Consider the following 19,324-nt stretch of genomic DNA (forward strand, 5'->3'; position numbering starts at 1 on the left):
ATTTTTTGCAGGAAGAATAAGCGGATGACCCAGATGAGTGAAATTGCTATCCAAGGTAGAAAAAGGAAAAACTTGCTTAATCTCCTGAGTAGTAACTTGACTAACATGAAAACTATAAAGAATGGCAGATTGGCCCCAGTTTGGGATTTGACTTGAGATAGAACAAAAGTGATGGATGAGTTGAGCCATTGAATTAGCTCCCTACATAGTGGATTGACCACAAACCAAGAGATTGTCTGCACATAATAGAGAATGAATAGAAGGGCAATTTGGACCAAGATAAATTCCCCGAAGATTGTTAGCAGCAAGAGCTTCACTGAGAGCAATAGACAATTCATTGATAGCAATATCGAACAAATAATGAGACATGGTACAACCTTGACAAATACCTCTAGAATTTTAAGCGAAGGCCGCCCATTAATAAGCACTGAGAAATCTTTACGTGCAAGAGCAGACACAATGGACTTCCATTCTAGTCGATCAAAAGCTTTAGCTAGATCTATTTTAAGCATAAAAGCATGGTGTTTCCATGATTTAAGAGAGAAAGAGTGAGTAAACTCTCGAGCAATAATAATATCATCACTAATTCTTCTACCCTTAATAAAAGCTTGCTGAGCAGGATGACTATATCTAGAAGAAGAGGATTAATCTTATTAGCTAAATATTTGGCAATTATTTTATAAACAACATTACAAAGGCTAATGGGACGATAATCCATGGGAACTTGAGGAACTAACTTTTTCGGGATGAGAGCAATATTGGTGTCATTAATGTCAGGAGGCAAAACACCTGTTTCATAAAATTTAATCACAAGTTGAGTGATTTCCTCCCCTATCCAATCCCAAGCCGCCAAATAAAATTCAACATTAAATCCATCTGGACCCGGAGAAGCATTCAACTTCATCTCTTTGAGAATCTGCAAGCCTTCATGCTTATCTGGAATAAAATAAGTGGGATCCAAAGAGTTGTTGGGAAAATGAGTAGCGAGTAAAGGCCTTGCAGTGTTATTGTTAGGCGAAGAGAAAATGTATCTAAAATAGTTGACAAAGGTATTAGTGACAGCACTAGGTTTGAGATGAAGCACATCATTTTCATCCTTACTGGAACAAACATTATTCCTTTTCCTTCTTTTGATCACAGCCTGATGGAAAAACTTGGTATTATGGTCGCCAACAGTGGCCCAACCCTTTTTACTTCTCTGCTTGTAAAACTGATTAAGCTTAGAGAGAGTTTGTTCATATCTAAGAGTGAGAGAACTTTCCAAAGTATGGTTTTGCTGCTGTAGAGGTAGCTGCTGAATCTGATTGATACTTGATTCTATTTCCAAAAGTTCTTGCTGCAAGGGCTTTTTCGTTCTACACCACATCTGCAAAGAACCTTCCAAAGAAGAGGACTTTGTTGCAAAAGAGTGAACTGTGCAATTATTCCAGGCATTTTTTGCAAAGCTGCTAAAATCTTTCTTAAGTAACCACCAGTTTTCAAATTTAAACATTGACCGAGGTTTAAAAATTTACCATCAGCAGAAACTAGAATGGGAGCATGGTCACCGAAAATAATAGGTAAATTGAGCACTTTAGTATTTGGATAGTGCACACACCATTCAGAGTTAACAAGGCATCGATCTAGGCGTCCGTAAATAGGCTTAGCTATATGTTGTTTGTTACGCCAAGTGTACGCAGGACACTGAAACCAATGTAAAAAACACCAGAAGTTTTAACAAGGGAACTAAAAGCAGACATACAACAATAATTAACACTACCATTACAACCATCTGTATCTTACAAGATGTCGTTAAGGTCTCCCATACACATCATGGGCTTTCCTAAGTTATCATACACAAAAGCAGAAAGTTGCTCCAGATAGTACTAGTCTGCCTATGGTAGGGGCCATCATATATACAAATCAAACAGAAGTGAACACACGAGGCAAGATGAACTACATTAGCTAGAATATAGTGAAAGGAGGCACTATGAACAGAAACTTTGAGCTCATCATTCCACATAAGCCAGAGCCCTCCACAAGCACATATATAAGGAACAACAAAATTGTTAGCAATGTCAAATCTATTAACAAGATCTACTAATCGAACCTTAGAAGATTTGATTTCAGAAACAAAGGATACTTGGGCTTTAGTAGAACATATCCGATTAAACAGAAATATCATACGATTAAGCCAGGCTCATCCACTTACAGAGAAAAAGAGTCAGCCATGTTCCTGTCTATTTCAGCATCGAATTCCATCTCCTCGCCCAACTGACCCGTCCTGAGATCCACTGTATCCCCTTGTCGAGAGGAGCTAAAGTCATCTTGATTTTCCATTTCGGCTTGAGCTCCGGAGCCACGCATGCCACAATCAACATCCAAATTCATGTGGTGGAGGCGATCAAAACCAGGAGGAGAGAAAGCCCCTTGACGGGAGCTAACAATACTTGCACTAACAGATGACGAAGGCGATCGCAAGGGCCACAATCATAGCCTCCTCCTTCCTCTTGGCCAAATGCCATAGCCAATCTGCCCTAACCAGTATTAGTGTCGAAATCCATGAACATATTAGAGTTGGTTTAACGTTTACTAAGGCACACTATGGAGCATTCGGTGTAGTCGGGTCGTCAAAGTCTCCTCCAACAAAATCAAATACTATCTCACTGAAAAGTTAGGTCACCTTGTGCCTATCATTTGTTGTAACGCCCCAACCATAGCCGCCGATTCCTGGCTGTTCTGCCCGACGGGATCTAGACTGATCCCACAGACCAACACTAATCCTTCCTGCGCACTTTGTGCTTACTCGTGCGCACCCGGGATGAACTTCTCAGTCGATCACCCATCCTAGAATCGCTCCAAGCCAAGCACGCTTGACTTTGGAGTTCTTTTCAAATGGACTCCCGGAAAAGAAGGAATTTCTTGTTGATCTGAGTAATGTATCATTCCTATTAAGCCAGGCTCATCCAATTGCGAGCTTCCATGCATCCCTCATTCTTCTTACCTAATTCAAAGTTTGCCTCCCTTTATGCCAGTGGCGGAGCTACATGTCGATTGTTTGCGAAGAAACCACACATAACACTTGTTCCTAATGCCCAAGTTTTTTTTATCACATTTTCCAATTTTCTATTGGGCTAGACGAGCCAAGGCCCAGTTGGTCCCAACTAGCTTTTGCCCTCTTTTCACCGTGGTGATTGCATCTAGCAGGGAAAATCCTATCTGCCGCATTTTGCGGCAGAGTGTCGACCGATCACACACCCCTATCGATAGAATGGGTTGACCCATCTGAGCGTGCGAGGAGCACTGGTTTTGTGAACCTTTTGGAAGGTTTTTGACGCGTTTACCGTTTTTCTTTTTCTGGTTCTCAGTTTTTGTTTTTGTTTATTTATTCTTTTTTTCTTTTATTTGTATGTTTTCCTTTTTGTTTTTTCTTCCTTTTTCCCTTTTCAAGTTGAACTTTCTTTCCAATATTTTTTGGAAATTTCAATTTTGTTGAGATTTTCAAAAAAGTTCCTATATTTAATTTTTTTTCAATTTTTTAAAAAATTGTTCGAGTTTCAAAATTTTACATGGATTTTAAAAGGTCTTTCTTATTAAAATTTGGTCAGAATTTCAAAAAATGTGCAGGAATTCCAAAAATAGTTCCTTTTTAAAATTGTGTTCATAAATTGGAAATTTTTTGAAGTTTCAATTTTTAGGAATTTCAAAAAATATTTGTGGTTTCAAAATTTGGTGAGGACTTAAAAAAATGTCCGTGTTTCATAAAATGTTCAATAATTAAAAAAATGTTGCCATTATTAAATTTTTTTCGGAATTTCATGAAATATTCCATTTAAAAAAATCACCAAATCGTAGAATTTCGTGGTTTAATTTTTTGGAATATCATGAAATGTCTCCATTTGATAATATTTGTTCACAAATTTAAAAAAACGTTTGTGGTTTCAAAGTTTGTTCACAAATTCAAAAAATGGTTTACGTTTTTCAAGAACAATTTATGCTTTTTCAAAAAAAAATCAAATATTCAGAAAATGTTCCTATGTCCGAAATTTTGTTCAGAGCGCCTGCCCCTTAATTTTTTGCCGCGGTACTACTTGATGGGCAGGCCCAGTCCAATTTGACGCAAAGAAAGAAAAAAAAAACTAGCAGAGCCCTCACCCTATGATGACTGCTGAAAAAAAAGCCGCTCAAAAAAAAATCTAGCACATGGCCATGCGCCTTCCCTCACGATCGATCCATTTTAGCATTGGCTTCCTAGCTTCCTAGCTTATGAAAGAGATCGATAAAAGGAGGAGCAGCCACTTTCATAGATGGCTTCGTCGGAAGAAATAGTTCACGTCAGTTTGGAATTGGATAGAAGAAGAGTAGGTTGGTAGCTAGCGGGGTTTCCGTAGTCAGCGGTCAGCGTGGGTGTGAAAGAAAGGAAGAAAGAAGAGCAGCACAGGAGAAGCAAAGACTTGACTGACAGTGACATGCCTTAATCTGTAGACGCGTGCGTTTGACAATTCAAAAGTTGAGAGAAATGGTTTGATGATATTTTCCCCATCTCTCTCTGCTCCTTGTCTGCTACAGTACAGTGTTTCAACGAGCAGCCTTGTTCCGGAGAAGAAGAAAAACTAGTCTCTGCATGTCCCTATCGCGCATCAAGACGGCAAGTGCTTCATTGATTGTACATAGATAGAACTGTTACTATACTATACACTGCATGACATATAGTTAAGCGGCAGGACAGCTTGCATAATGCATGTGCTAAACAAACTAAGATGCATGTGGATGAAGGCCAGCAGTCTGCGGATTGCGCGGCTTAGCTAAGTAAGCAAGGCTTTTGTCTGCAGATTAAGTAACTAGCGAAGCTAAGTTAGCTCGGCCGGTGTCTGTTCCAACGGATAGCGGCGGCGTGTAAACAAGTGATACATAATCTATCTCTGTGTCTGTACGCCTAGTTTCTACGGCCATACGCATGCAAGGTATGACTAACGACCGATCGAGCAGCTTGGTTATTCTTCTGATCCATAGAATACAAGAGAGATAGCCGTTGCCTTTGCAAACACTACTTACAAAGTCAACGATCCATCCATATCCAGATGTTTTTTTTTGGGTAAAGGACTTTTTATTGAATAGATATATATCGAGATGATACAATCATATCTAAAGAAAGCCCGGCCTTTGCATAGATAGATGCACATAACCAAAAAGTTCAGAATACCATAAAAATAAAATAATTTGATACAATGCCAAGCAATAAATCGTGTCCAGCCTAAGGAGCGGTAGATCCTATCCGTAAATCACACCGCCATCCATGGGGTAGAAAACCTCCCTGGCCGTACGCTCCAGCCGTGTAGACGCCATCATAAAAATGTCCCTGTCTTCCGGCTTCTGCAGGATAGACCAAGTACGGAGTCATCGTGTACAAACATGAATAATCTGCATAGGAGATGAGACACATTTATTATTAAAAACCACATCATTCCTGGTAAGCCACATTGCCCAGCATAAGGCCGCCGCTCCCACAAGAATATGTGCAGAAAATTGTTTATTTATACCCCGCAACCAGTTGCCGAACATATTCCGTACACTACGTGGTGGGTATAAATTCGAAACTACTTGGACCATAGCCCAAACTGCCCGAACGAACTTGCACTCAAAAAATAGGTGTTTGATAGACTCGTCATGTTGGCAAAAGATACATGTCTTGGAACCATGCCAGTTTCTTCGTGTCAGATTATCTCTAATTAGGATGACTCCTTTGTTAAGAAATCAGAGGAAAATCTTCACTCTGAGGGGAATTTTTAGCTTCCACAATTTTCTGTTATCTACCGGAACATTAGAATGAACCATTGCATCATACATGGATTTGACCGAAAATTTGCCATTTGATGCAAGTTCCATCAAAAAGTGTCTGGCTCATCTGACAGTTGAATGTCCAGATGTATATGTTTCCTTCTCCCCATTTCACATCTGTAAAACGCAGTGGAACACAGCCAATGCTTCACAGGCAGCACGTGCACCGGCCGGAGAGTCTTCTCTTCCATCTCCATCATCATCAGAAAAAAAAACAAGTAATCGTGCTCCGTGATTCGTGCAGTTAATCATGCATACCTTGTATCCAACTTTTTTTTTAACGAGTTGTATCCAACTGGTTGTCAGGCATGTGCGCAAGCAGCAAACAATTGCGCGCGTAATTCTTCTTGTCAGCTAGGGTAGAGTTGCGTATGCACTTGTTTAATTTGGATGGAAGTATCTCTGACCTGAACAAGACGAAGGAGCCGTTGGTTTTGTCAGGCTCGCCGGCTAGTTAGCGGCCGACTCGCATATCAACATCGAAAAAGATCCGAAACAAGGAAGCTTCCATTCTTTTAATTATATTATATCATATGCACCTCTGAAAAAAAGAAACAGCATGATCGATCGATACACTGACCATCCCAGGGATAAGAATTAGGATGGAGAGCACACGAGATACCCTTGAATCGTTGGATCAACTTTAGGGTCCGAATTCATGGCCGGTGCGTGCAGTAAAGCACCCAAAAAGATTTGCTCATGACTCACCATCACGAGGGAACCGCCAATTTCTTGTAGAATATTCTCCCACGAAAATAAAGCTGCTTGCTGCTATTTTTTCCCGCAAAAAAGAAAAGAAAAAGGAAATCTTCTCGCTGGTTAAAACAGTTAACCCCGGGTGGCGTCCGTATCTGGATGCCAGGGTTTGCTGAATCATATTCTATTTCCGCATGGGAAACGATCGCTGAAATCAATATGAATATGCATGATTTGTTTCAGATTGCAGTTCAGACGATTCTTTGGACTTGCATTAACTAGATTAGATTATTCGACCATCCATCGATCAACACAACTCGCGCACTACTCCCCCTGGGCCGGAGGGGAGACGAATGAGTGTGTGTGCATGATGTATGCATGTGATTGAATTTGAACCAACGGTGCCCGGTTGAATCATATCGATCAAGTCAAAACCTAGCAACCAACTTGACAGCCGCATGACGGCCGGCCGGCCAGCGAGTTTAAGATAATGCCTCCAACTCGGCATTCATATTTGCAGCCTTCTCCTACCTATCTAGTCCCAGTTTTGACCACCACCTCAGCCGTTGACCCGCTTGCATGCTACTACTAGTTGCAACCATACACACAGCGCAATCTAGCTGTTAGCTAGCTACCAGTATTACCCAGACAAAGTTCTATATAAGGGGCTTGAGCCTCCCAGCCTTCTCACCACATCCCATACCTCCTTGATCATCAGCTTTGGGCCTGCTTAATCATTGTAGTGCTCTGAGTTCTTGCCGACCGACCAACCATGGCGGGCGGCGCCGTCGTGAACACGTCCGGCGGCAAGGACTACCCTGGCAGGCTCACCCTCTTCGTCTTCTTCACCTGCGTCGTCGCCGCCACCGGCGGCCTCATCTTCGGATATGACATCGGTATCTCAGGTCTGTACATGGATCACGCATGCACATCCTCTACTCTATTCGACAAGCAAAATTACTGACTGTGTTGATTTCCTACGTACGTACGTACAGGGGGCGTGACGTCCATGAACCCTTTCCTGAAAAAGTTCTTCCCGGAGGTGTACAACAAGAAGCAGATGAAGGGCTCCGCCAACCAGTACTGCAAGTACGACAACCAGCTGCTCCAGACCTTCACCTCCTCCCTCTACCTCGCGGCGCTCGTCTCCTCCTTCTTCGCCGCCACCGTCACACGGGTCGTGGGCCGCAAGTGGTCCATGTTCACCGGAGGGCTCACCTTCCTCATCGGCGCCGCGCTCAACGGGGCGGCGGAGAATATCGCCATGCTCATCGTCGGACGCATCCTTCTCGGTGTCGGCGTTGGCTTCGCCAATCAGGTAATGACTAGTACCTATAATACTCCGCTCCCTTAGCTCCTTCATTTGTACTGTACTCCTATTATCTGTGGCTTATTTCCTCGTTGTAATTAACGTCAAGGCAGCCCATGTGATGTACGCGTATATACTACGTAGTACTCCAAGTTCAATCGCCGACGATACTCTTTTTTAGTTGGATCAATCGTCGGTACATAACCTAACTAGTATAGCCGCACTTGATTATTTCTACAGTAATGATTTTGTTGATAAACTACTCCACAAAGTAGCATATATACACGAATTTAGTAGACAGTGGCCAGGGGTAGGTGGCAAAATGAAATGAGTTTACAGCTACATACTACAAGTACATGTCATCCTCATATCCATCCATGTCGAGCCATGTAATGAGACAAGAAAGAAATATGCTGATTCTTCTGTTACAATTAAGAACGATTCTGTCAATGATCATGCGTGTCCAAGGTATCCATCAAATACATCACCGGACGAGTTTCCAAAAGAGAGCGAGATTCTCTATAGGAAGTTACAACCACCGTGCATGTGCAAAGTCCAAGCCAGTAGGCTATTTTATTTAGGAAATAATAAAATTTAGTTAATTAATTAGTATTTCACCCTTAAGGGAGGGAAAAGAGGGCCCACTTTGATGCTCCCCAAAGTCCAAACTGGGCGTAGGTGATGTTTACTTGCAAGATGTTGACGACCGCTTTATTGTTTCGCTTCATTAGATTACTTGCTTCCATGGCCAAAGCTGTATATGTACCAGCTGCTAATTTTGACTCTTTTTAGCTACTATCCTAAAAAAAATGTATATAATACACTAAAACTAGCATTTCTACTACTGCGTACGTATCCTGATTGATCTCGCGTAGATATTCAATCTTCCATTGAACAGCGATAGGATGGGCTGTTGAAAGTATACTGGTAGTATTGTATTCATTTTAGCAGCTGGTGCTGGTACTGGTTCAATTCATTGGGCCGGCCGGCTAGCTGTTGGTTCATCCGAGGATTCACGTGCATGCAGCAAGCGAGCCTTCTTCACGGGTCTGTCGTAAACAACTGTTGATGCATGTGAAACTGATTAAACCTTCCTTGCATCTACGTACTACTCTTCCAAGAGAAATATGTACAGTACGAAAAAAGAGCATCATGAGCAAAGTAGGAACCACGGAAAGAGATTCGTGGATGTCCTTCTAGTACGATTTGTCACATAATTCATACAGTAGGATATAAAATTGCCAGTTCAGAGAAATGAGATACGCAAGTTGGAATTTTCCACGGGCCATTGCTTTATTTATTTAGTCCTCCAAAGACTTTGACTCCGTTAGATCAACGGCATCGTTTTCAGAGCAATAGTCATGTGAGGAAGAAGCAAGGAAGAACCTACTGAAAGCAATGCAGACAAACAGTGTGAAGATTAGTAAATACAGTTTTATTAAAGCACATCTAATTAAGCGTCATGTTATTAGTTTGTGCTTTCAAATTATGATAAAAGAAAAGAAAGAAAATCTGTGTTTGGTCTAACATTGGAATGGACGTTTTTTTATGCATGCAGTCTGTGCCGGTGTACCTGTCGGAGATGGCGCCTGCGCGTCTCCGGGGCATGCTCAACATCGGGTTCCAGCTGATGATCACCATCGGCATCCTGGCGGCGGCGCTCATCAACTACGGCACCAACAAGATCAAGGCCGGGTACGGGTGGCGCATCAGCCTGGCCCTGGCGGCCGTCCCCGCAGGCATCATCACCCTCGGCTCCCTCTTCCTCCCCGACACCCCCAACTCGCTCATCGAGCGCGGACACCCGGAGGCGGCGCGGCGCATGCTGAACCGCATCCGCGGCAGCGACGTGGACATCAGCGAGGAGTACGCGGACCTGGTGGTGGCGAGCGAGGAGTCGAAGCTGGTGCAGCACCCGTGGCGCAACATCCTGCAGCGCAAGTACCGGCCGCAGCTGACCATGGCGATCATGATCCCCTTCTTCCAGCAGCTGACGGGCATCAACGTCATCATGTTCTACGCGCCGGTGCTGTTCGAGACGCTGGGGTTCAAGGGCGACGCGTCGCTCATGTCGGCCGTCATCACGGGCCTGGTGAACGTGTTCGCCACGCTGGTGTCCGTCTTCACCGTGGACCGGCTGGGGCGGCGGAAGCTGTTTCTGCAGGGCGGCTCGCAGATGCTAGTGAGCCAGCTGGTGGTGGGCACCCTGATCGCGGTCAAGTTCGGGACGAGCGGCGTGGGGGAGATGCCCAAGGGGTACGCGGCGGCAGTGGTGCTCTTCATCTGCCTCTACGTGGCCGGGTTCGCGTGGTCCTGGGGGCCCCTGGGGTGGCTGGTGCCCAGCGAGATCTTCCCGCTGGAGATCAGGCCCGCCGGGCAGAGCATCAACGTGTCGGTCAACATGCTCTTCACCTTCGTCATCGCGCAGGCGTTCCTCACCATGCTCTGCCACATGAAGTTCGGCCTCTTCTACTTCTTCGCCGGCTGGGTGGTCATCATGACCGTCTTCATCGCGCTCTTCCTGCCGGAGACCAAGAACGTGCCCATCGAGGAGATGGTGCTCGTCTGGAAGGGCCACTGGTTCTGGCGCAGGTACATCGGAGACGCTGACGTCCACGTCGGCGCCAACAACGGCAAGGGCGCCGCCATCGCATAGATTCCTTCCTTCCTTCCCTAGCTCCGTCTCCCTCGTGTACATTAATTGCTTTTCTTCCTCTCTTCCTTGTTTGTCCTCGTACTTAGGTCAAACCGTGTGTTTCTGTATGTGCTTCAAGATTCTTGCATTAATTAAGATGGTACCATCAATCACCATTGTTCTCATACTACGTAGTACTCCCTCTGTAAACTAATATAAAAGCGTTTAGATCACTATTTTAGTATTCTAAACGCTCTTATATTAGTTTACGGAGGGAGTACTATGTACTTTCACTTGGAAGAAGAATCAAAGGTTTTATTCCTCATGAGGAAATAATCAGCCGCCTCCGCGACCGTCCGATGCGCCAACGAGTCACCCTGTCATCTCCCTCAGCCTATGAATTTTTTGGCACTGCTCACGCACCCACCGTGCATCACCTCTCGCGCGCCCCTCCCTTGCAGCATACCTCGTACAGTCGTACTATCATTCTATCCACGTACCACAATCTATGGGCTCAGAAGCCCTTCTACGTTCGGCTAGGGCTCACAGCACACAAAGAGCAGAATCAATCACGGAGCGCATGATCGGTTTACTCAGGTTCAGGTCTCTGTGAAGTATAAAACTCTATTCCTACTTTGATGAAATTATATGTGAAAATGCCCAAGTTACAAGAGAGCGCAACCTTGCCGTCAGGGAGCTCGGAAGAGCTAGTGCAAATAGGCTGGGTGTCGACCCTTGTAAAGGTTGTCACAGGCCTTTTTTTATAGATGAAAGGGCTACCACAATGGCAAAATGGTAAATACAGAAGGCAGATAGTGGCTACAGTGCTATCATATCTAATTCTGACGGTATAGGACAAGAATATTTAATGCTCCATTAGATGTCACACTGAGGAGGAATGCCGGCAAGGGAGCCTAACTCCACTTGTGCCGCTCGCCCAGCTACCTCTTATTCTTTCGTCACGCCCCTTGGACGGGTGTCAATAAAGTTGCTATTCAATGACGGGCCGCCACGTGTCCCGACAAGCTCTACCTAACCACCAGCCGCTCGACACCCGTCTTCAAGCTCCTGCCAGCTGCCACGGTGGAGCAGTGGGAGGAATCTCGTCGGTCTTGAGGTTGTCCGTCCGGAGCCTGCCGGCTCGTAGCTTGCCGGTAATTGAGTCTTCATCTTCAGTACATATTCAGTACTTCTCGATGACCTGCCTGGAGGTCTTCTTCATGGTTTTTACCAAGTATTGAGTATTTATAAATGGCCAGCTTATGTTAAGCCCTTGCCGTTGGGAAGGCTGTGACTGTATGTCCATAGTTAGGGTATAAACACCCGTGTTTAATACACCGACACATTCACAACCGCCACCTTGCTGTCGCAGCATCGCCGGCCCCATCGAACCACATTGATTCTCCACAGGTCGTCTTCCATCCAAATCAGACGACGCCGCGTGCCAGCTTCTGCAACAACGTCTACTTCGACCCATTTTCACCAACGTTGTCGTCAACAACCTCACTTCTACAGCAGCCACGACACAATACGTGCGTCGTGATTTAGTCATGTCTCTAATTATGGGTGTTGCTGCATGTGCGATGCTGCTATTTTGTTCATCTAGTATGCTAGAGTTATGCATGCTAATTATTGTTCTGGTCATTTATTATTTACTAGAATTAATCATGAATTTGACTAATTTTCCAATAATAAGACACTTAGGAATTTTTCGAGTTAATTATGGCTAGATTCGTCGATGAATTGAGGTTAGATAAGTTTATCATTATGCACTTCAAAAGGTGGCAAGTGAAGTCCACACTCTCACTTACTGCTCTGAAAGTTTCACACATTAGTATTAGCATGCTAGAGGGAATCTCTAGTGAAGATCAGAGAAAATCGAGGGTGCCAACATTATTTTTGTCGGATGTGTTCCGAGTGTTTTTATTGGCCGTCTATGTGTTGTATTCATGCACATACAAGAAGGGAAGACACTGTGCAATGCACTGAATGCTAAATTCGGTGCAACTGATGCAGGAAGTGAACTGTATCTCATGGAGAGCTTCCACGGTTATAAGATGGTGAGTAATCATTTTGTAGTTGAACAAGCTCATGAAATACAATGCATTGTAAAGGAACTCGAACCCCTTAAGTGTGATTCACCCGACAAATTCATGGTTGAGAGCATGATTGCAAAGTTGCCTCCTTGATGAAGGAGTCTCGCCACTACTATGAAACATAAGAGACAGAAGATATCAGTTGAAAATCTGATAGCATCTCTTGACATTGAGGAGAAAACTAGGGCTAAAGACAGTACTGAGAAAGGAGACAAGTTTCATCCTAGCGCCAATATGGTGCATAGATACTGACATAACAAGAACAAAGTAAAGGACAAGTGTTGTAGGGTTTCACCTAAGATGGATCTTTTCACACTTGGAGGGGGAAAAGGGATGAACACCAAGAAACACAGAGAGGAATTCACTCCAACAATACCCAATTACACATCCACTAGAGTAGCAACACAAGATCCACAAGTTCACAAATGCAATCAAAGGAAAGATACAATGATAGAGTTCTTCCCACTCTTTAGAGATGAGGTCTTGATGATGGTATTCTTCTCCAAGATGGAGGTCTTGAAATCCACAAGTGGATCCTCTCTTAAGAGGCCTTGATCTCCAATGGAGGTGGTAGAAGGAGCAAAGCTCTCAAATTCTCATCTATGTCTTTGCTAAGCCTAAACATATCCCTAGGTACGAATTATATAGGCTTGGGTAGGTAGGAGGTGAAGTGGATGCGAAGTGGAGGCCCAACAGCCCGCATCAACCGGCCATCCTATAGGGCCCGTGCGCACGGTACACGCCCGTGCGCATGGGGTGCTACATCGCCAAACTCTTTGTGTAGCCCGTGGGCAGGGGTCTCGTGGGCCCGTGCGCACGGGGTCGCCTGGGACTTCCAGTGCTGCTGCTGTTTGGCTCCTTCCTCCTTCGTGCGGCCTTGGGGTGGTTCTCCTTGCACTTGGTGGTGTTCCTCAGCTGCTTGGAAGGGTCCCTCTTTGTACCTAATGATGCATAGGGTATCTTGGTGAGGTAGCAACCAAATCTCATTCAAGTTCATGTGCAAGTCAAGTAGGAAGGAGTTCACCTCGGTTTCCATTGCGCGTGCTCGAGCTCTTGTCATAGGTCCACGTGGGGCTTGATGTGTTGGTGTAGAATCCATGGGGATGATGGGTCCTTCCATCATCCCCCCACCCATTTGGAGAGATCCATCCACTGATCGTGATCTTCATCACCATGGTATTTGGCCAAGTCTTTGACATTGAAGATGTCGCTTACATTGTACTTGTCGCGTGGGATGTCAATCTTGTAAGCGTTGTCGTTGTAGCGTGCTAGCACCTTGAAGGGTCCGCGTGGTACTAGCTTTGACTTGCGCTCATTGGGGAAGCGGTCCTTCCGAAGATGAAGCCATACAAGATCGTCTGGTTGGAACACCATTGGTGTCTTGTTGATGTTGAGTTTGGTGGCGATGCGGTGTACTTGACGCTCGATCGTTGCCCTTGTATCTTCATGCATCTTCTTGAGAAAACTTGCCCTTGCACTTGCATCCATGTTTGCACGTTCTTGGAGCGGAAGAGGTAGAATGTCCAATGGTGACAATGGGTTGAAGCCATAGACAACCTCGAAAGGGGACTTGCTAGTAGTAGTGTATCGAGCTCGATTGTAGCGTACCGGCGATGGGTAAGCACAACTGTTCAAGAATTCACCTGATTAATCAGTTAACGGGCCAGTTACGCTACTCATAGCATTGCCAAATCGAATAACACCTATTCATCGCGTTAACTACCAGGCCGATTAATTGGCCAGTTAGACTGATTATTCAGTTGTCAGGTCAATTAATCCCAGCTGGCCCATTAACAGATGGGCAAACAAAGCCCAAAGTTTTGGCCCGTAACACCTTCCAGCCCCATCCCGCTCCTTAGTAGCTAGGATTAATAATTTTAGCTCCTCTCTATGCTTTTCATATGTGTACGACAACATATTTTGGTATACTACATAGCTGGGAGCATGAGAGTATGATATAATACATAAAAAATCTGCATATATGTTGGAAAGTTCCTATTCAATCTACCAATTAATGGTCGATTGATTAATCAAGTTAGTAGCCAAATTCATCGATTAATCGCTACTCCTAAAGTGACCGAGCAGCTGCCAGTTAACGATTTCTTGAACATTGGTAAGCACTCCTCCCACTCCTTGATGTTCTTCTTGATCAACACGCGTAGGAGAGTAGATAGCGTCCGGTTGGTGACTTCCATTTGGCCATCGGTTTGGGGATGATAGGCCATGGAGAAAAGAAGCTTGATGCTGAGCTTGGCGCAAATGGTCTTCCAAAAGTAGCTTAAGAACTTGACGTCGCGGTCCGACACAATGATCCTTGGCACTCCATGCAACCTCAAGATTTCCCTATAAAAAATATTCACAATATGTGAAGCATCGTCTATCTTGTTGCATGGGATGAAATGTGCCATTTTTGAGAATCGGTCCACAACAACAAAGACGAAATCTTTTCCATTGCGAGTTCTAGGCAAACCAAGCACAAAATCCATACTAATATCTTCCCATGGTTGATATGGAATTGGAAGTGGCATATGTAAACCATGAGATTGGGCTTTGGACTTAGCTCTGTTGCACGTAGAGCATTTGTTGGAACATCTTTGACCAAAAGTACTTGAAGGAGAGTGTGGCGAAGGTCTTGTCGCGCCTGAAATGTTCCATGAGTCCACATCCGTGAGCCTCTTGCAAAAGCAACAAACGAAGAGAAGACTCGGGTATACAAAGTTTGTTAGCACACATAAGGTAGCCATCTTTGAGATAAAAGTTCTCCCAACAAGTGTGAGTAAGAAATTTGGCATAAGGAAGTGCAAAAGAAGGATCATTCACATAAAGATCTTTAATATGCTCAAAGCCAATAACATTCAACTCCAGTTGAGTAACAAGCATGCATATGCGGGAAAGAGCATCCGCCACAACATTTTATTTGCCCTTAATGTACTTGATCACATAAGGAAAAGACTCAATAAATTCACTTCATTTAGCATGTCGTTTATTCAACTCACACTACTAGGAAAACCCTTACCAGTAGCGCTGGTTTTTTGGACATTAGTAGCGCAGGCAGGCGTGCTACTGCTACGGCGCTACAGCTATTTGTTAGCAGTAGTGCTTGTTTGAACCAGCGCTAATGCTAGCTGTATCTAGCAGTAGCGCGCTTCTGTCCATCGCTACTGCTAATACTAGTAGCGTGTCCCTTAAAAAAACGCTACTGGTAAGCAGCGCTGCTACTACTCCAATACCCCACGCTACTGCTAGTATTTTCTTTTTTTATGTTGTTGTATTCGTATCTTTTCAGGTTTTATACAGTTACAACATACACATACAATGGAACTATATGAAAAAGGAATGTCTCATCATCATCATCGAAGTGGTACAACATATAGTCTCATCATATCAACATAGTCTCAACACAAATGATGTCGATCTCATCATCATCTCGAAATAGCGATACAAGTTAATGATCACATGTCTCTTACATTGTCACCGTAGACACATGTTTCATCATCTACCTAAACTAAGACATACATGATAAGAGCGATCACGATGATCAAAAGCGGTATGATGTAGTAGTTTTTGCATCGGCGCTGGTTTTGAATCCCCTGTTGTGCTATGAATCTCAAGTAACTAGCTTCGGCTTCCCCTCTGCTATCAAACCCTTTCTGGCTTCCGCCGGAGAAGCCAGAGACTTGGGCCTGACACTCTGGCCACTCATCATACACATCCGGAACATGCCCTACATACACGTCATACCACTTCCTCGCCATCGTTGATCTATATACCTGTTAGAGATGCACATATATATACCATGAAGCGAATTCAACAAAACAGTTATGAAATAGAAGCAACATATATAGTAAACATAGTTAACAAATTTCATCGTACCGAAAGTAATTAACTAGAGCGCGGCACCATACATCTAATAGTTTCGCCGTACTAAGAGATTCGAAGTTTCGTCGTACAGAATGTAACAAGTAACTAAACAAACACATTGTTTTTAAGCAGTGCACTCTTCCCATCTGTCCATATCCGGAAGGGTGCACCCAAGCTTAGTGAAAGGCGTCATGTCCTGACGCTGTAGGGCAATGCGGGTTCGGACGTCAGCTCGCGATATTGGGCCGCCGTAGAACATCCCATTCTCTTCGAGGACATCTTTGATGATGATGGACGCAATTTCCTGTTGGATCTGGTAGAAATCATTTCGAAGTCGATTATCCAGCACGGCTCCAAAGGCTTCGACCCATCTCTGGATATGAGTATCGGATGAAGATTTCATGCAAAGTGATTGCACATCCCTTCTGTACTCCATCATTAGATGGATGACGTAGAATCCATCATTCTCACTTCTTGCCGGTTGCTGGATACAACAGAAGTTAGTCTTGTGGCTGAAACAAAGCCCGACCTTATTTGTTTTTTTGCATTGGATGTAGCCACCCCGCATGCTGAAGCCCAGCATAGCTCTGTCCAGAACATACTTTATGTGTGTGTAATCTTTGTTCTGTATGGTCTTCGACGGGTCCAAATATAGAGCGTGGGAGAAACGCGGGTAAAGAACAATGAGAACAGCACGACACCCCCGCTGCGCAAAATACACGATCAAGTTTAGCCTCCATGCGTGCAAAGTAACTATTGAAATGCACGAAAGGATGTATGTGTTATGGTGCTATCCACGGATGACTTACCTGGGATGATAAGGTAGGAGAATCGTTTCTTTGTCCTTCTTGCTGAGCAAGAATTCTTCGACGTACTGACTCGCATATTGACGGTTGGCGTCATTGATTGACAAGAAGCCCTCATGCATGTAGTATGGGTCCGCGACCGCAAGGTCGGTGACTTGCTCTCTCCTGACGATGTAGTTCATGTGCAGCGCATATAGGCGGACGAAGGTAAAATCGAGTGTCCTCATTTGAAACATCTTGAAGATGTAATCAAACCTCAGGAAGAAGAGGTCCACGGGGCATGTGTGGACATACATCTTGCAACTGCTCGGCACATGAGCCATATAAAGTGGGTATCCTGGATCATCCGAGGCGAGGAGGCTTCTCTCTGTCGAAAGCACATGGTCATGGAGTCTCCTGAGATCCCCTTCTATGGCAACTAGTGCATTCACCGGTACCATTGGCTCTCCTGCGACATGGATTAATGGCTCATGTTTCATCGGTACACGGTCAACCTTGGTCGAAGGCGGCTGGTTACTATAACCAACATTGCCAGCTTTATTGGATTTTCTCGCCGCCGGTCTCTTCCTCTGCTTGTTCTTGGTGGGCTCAGGTGCTGGTGGGTCTGTCAGACCCTCCCTGAGCACCACCCCTAGTGTTGTCGGGCTTAGCTTTGGGCGACTTTGGCTAATCAGTTGAGCTTGGGTGGAGCCGGCATCTGGAGGCGTGTCCTGCGAGGATTGCATAAACAAAGAATTCTTGCACCCCCGAGGACGTTCCGGCTCTGGTACATGCATCTCATATTCATATGGTTGACTCATTGTTACTTCGTTGTCAAAGGCAGTATTGAAATACTGGTTAGGGTCATCGTCGACCTCCTCCATGTCATGATCCCTATCCTCTTCCATGGGGCAGATGGCATCATTTGCCGGCGGAACGGTTGGCCCTCCTTCCTCATGTCTCTCGATCTCAGCAAGCAGCACAGACGTTGGTTGTACTTGTGTAGGTGGTGTTGTGGTCATACCTTCCTGAGGTCCCATTGGTGTGCTCCCGGCCACCTCGACACGAAGAAGATTTTTCGGCCACAGGATCGACCAATTTTTGCATTGCCCAAGCTGCGTGGGGGTCTCGTCATCCTCTCCATTGGTTTGTATCGAACGAGGGAGACCCTCGTAGCCCGCTTTCACACTCGCCACGGAGACCCTTAAGGCGTTATCAGGCATCTGCCGGCGGTGAAACAATCGATCCTTAGGCTTCACTATAGTACCCTTCCCCACATCTACCAACCCGCCCTTCATGTTGTAAAGGAGGGTGCATGGAGTGGAGTCGGCCTACAAAGACATATACGTGCGGCATCAGAGATCCAAAAAGAACGGCAACTGAAGATTAATTAATTAGTTGAGTTGATGAAGGTGCGACGACGCGTATTTACCGTGAGGGCGTCGAGCTCAGCCAATGTCGACGGCCCGACATTCAAGCCAGAGACGGAGCTAGGGCTGCTGTGAGAGCTGGGTGCAGGAGCAGGTGCTGGAGGAGGTGCGGGTGCGGTTTCCATACTAGGTATGGGTATGGGTGCGGTGTTCATCGAGTTGCTCCCGGTGAAGCTGGGCATGGGAAAATCACTTGGTGGCGCGTTTGGATTTTGTTGCACCCATGTGACCACTGTTGGAATCAAGCTTGTAAAGGCAGCCACCATATCATCTCTACAGGCAGTGATTATCCCAGCTTTGGTCTCAGCTTTTGCTTTCTGCATCGCTCGTGCCACCTTCTCGTCGATAGTCACTTGACTGAACTTCTTTCTCTGTCTTTTGGCCTCGGGGTCCTCATTATAATAGTACTTCCAAGTGGCCCCATCCCCGGCACCAAGCACACGCCCATATTGCGGCCGCTGGCCGGGCGGGTGTCCCATCATTATATTCATGGCCCGGTTGAAAGGAGTGTCCCACTTGTACTTCACCGACGACTGAGTCGACGAGTCGCTCTTGGCCGCAAGCTTGTGTTGTTCTCTCTGCAAAATGGACCGTGAATCATTTACGAATGCGACTAGAATGTAGTGGACTTCGTTGATCAGAACCTAATATGTAAGGTGGTAAAAAGGATAATTACCAGTAATCTCATGAATTTC

The 19,324-nt window shown here is 45.0% G+C and overlaps 1 protein-coding gene across 1 annotated transcript; it reads left to right on the forward strand.

Annotated features, from left to right (window-relative positions):
- The first annotated feature begins 7,184 nt into the window (after nucleotides 1–7,184).
- LOC125537513 (sugar transport protein MST3) lies at nucleotides 7,185–10,627 on the forward strand. The gene is made up of 3 exons (XM_048700837.2): nucleotides 7,185–7,418; nucleotides 7,509–7,831; nucleotides 9,381–10,627. Exons 1-3 carry the CDS (start codon nucleotides 7,286–7,288, stop codon nucleotides 10,476–10,478), a joined length of 1,554 nt encoding a protein of 517 aa, XP_048556794.1. The 5' UTR covers nucleotides 7,185–7,285; the 3' UTR covers nucleotides 10,479–10,627.
- The last annotated feature ends 8,697 nt before the right edge of the window (nucleotides 10,628–19,324 follow it).

The sequence above is a fragment of the Triticum urartu genome, chromosome 2A, assembly GCF_056163025.1.
Source record: "Triticum urartu cultivar PI428250 chromosome 2A, HENAU_Tu73, whole genome shotgun sequence".
NCBI lineage: Eukaryota > Viridiplantae > Streptophyta > Magnoliopsida > Poales > Poaceae > Triticum > Triticum urartu.

Coding starts and splice junctions, on each gene's coding strand:
- LOC125537513 (XM_048700837.2), top strand. CDS start 7,286: ATGGCGGGCGGCGCCGTCGTGAACACGTCCGGCGGCAAGGACTACCCT. Junction 7,419..7,508: donor ATATGACATCGGTATCTCAG/GTCTGTACATGG, acceptor ACGTACGTACAG/GGGGCGTGACGTCCATGAAC. Junction 7,832..9,380: donor GCGTTGGCTTCGCCAATCAG/GTAATGACTAGT, acceptor TTATGCATGCAG/TCTGTGCCGGTGTACCTGTC.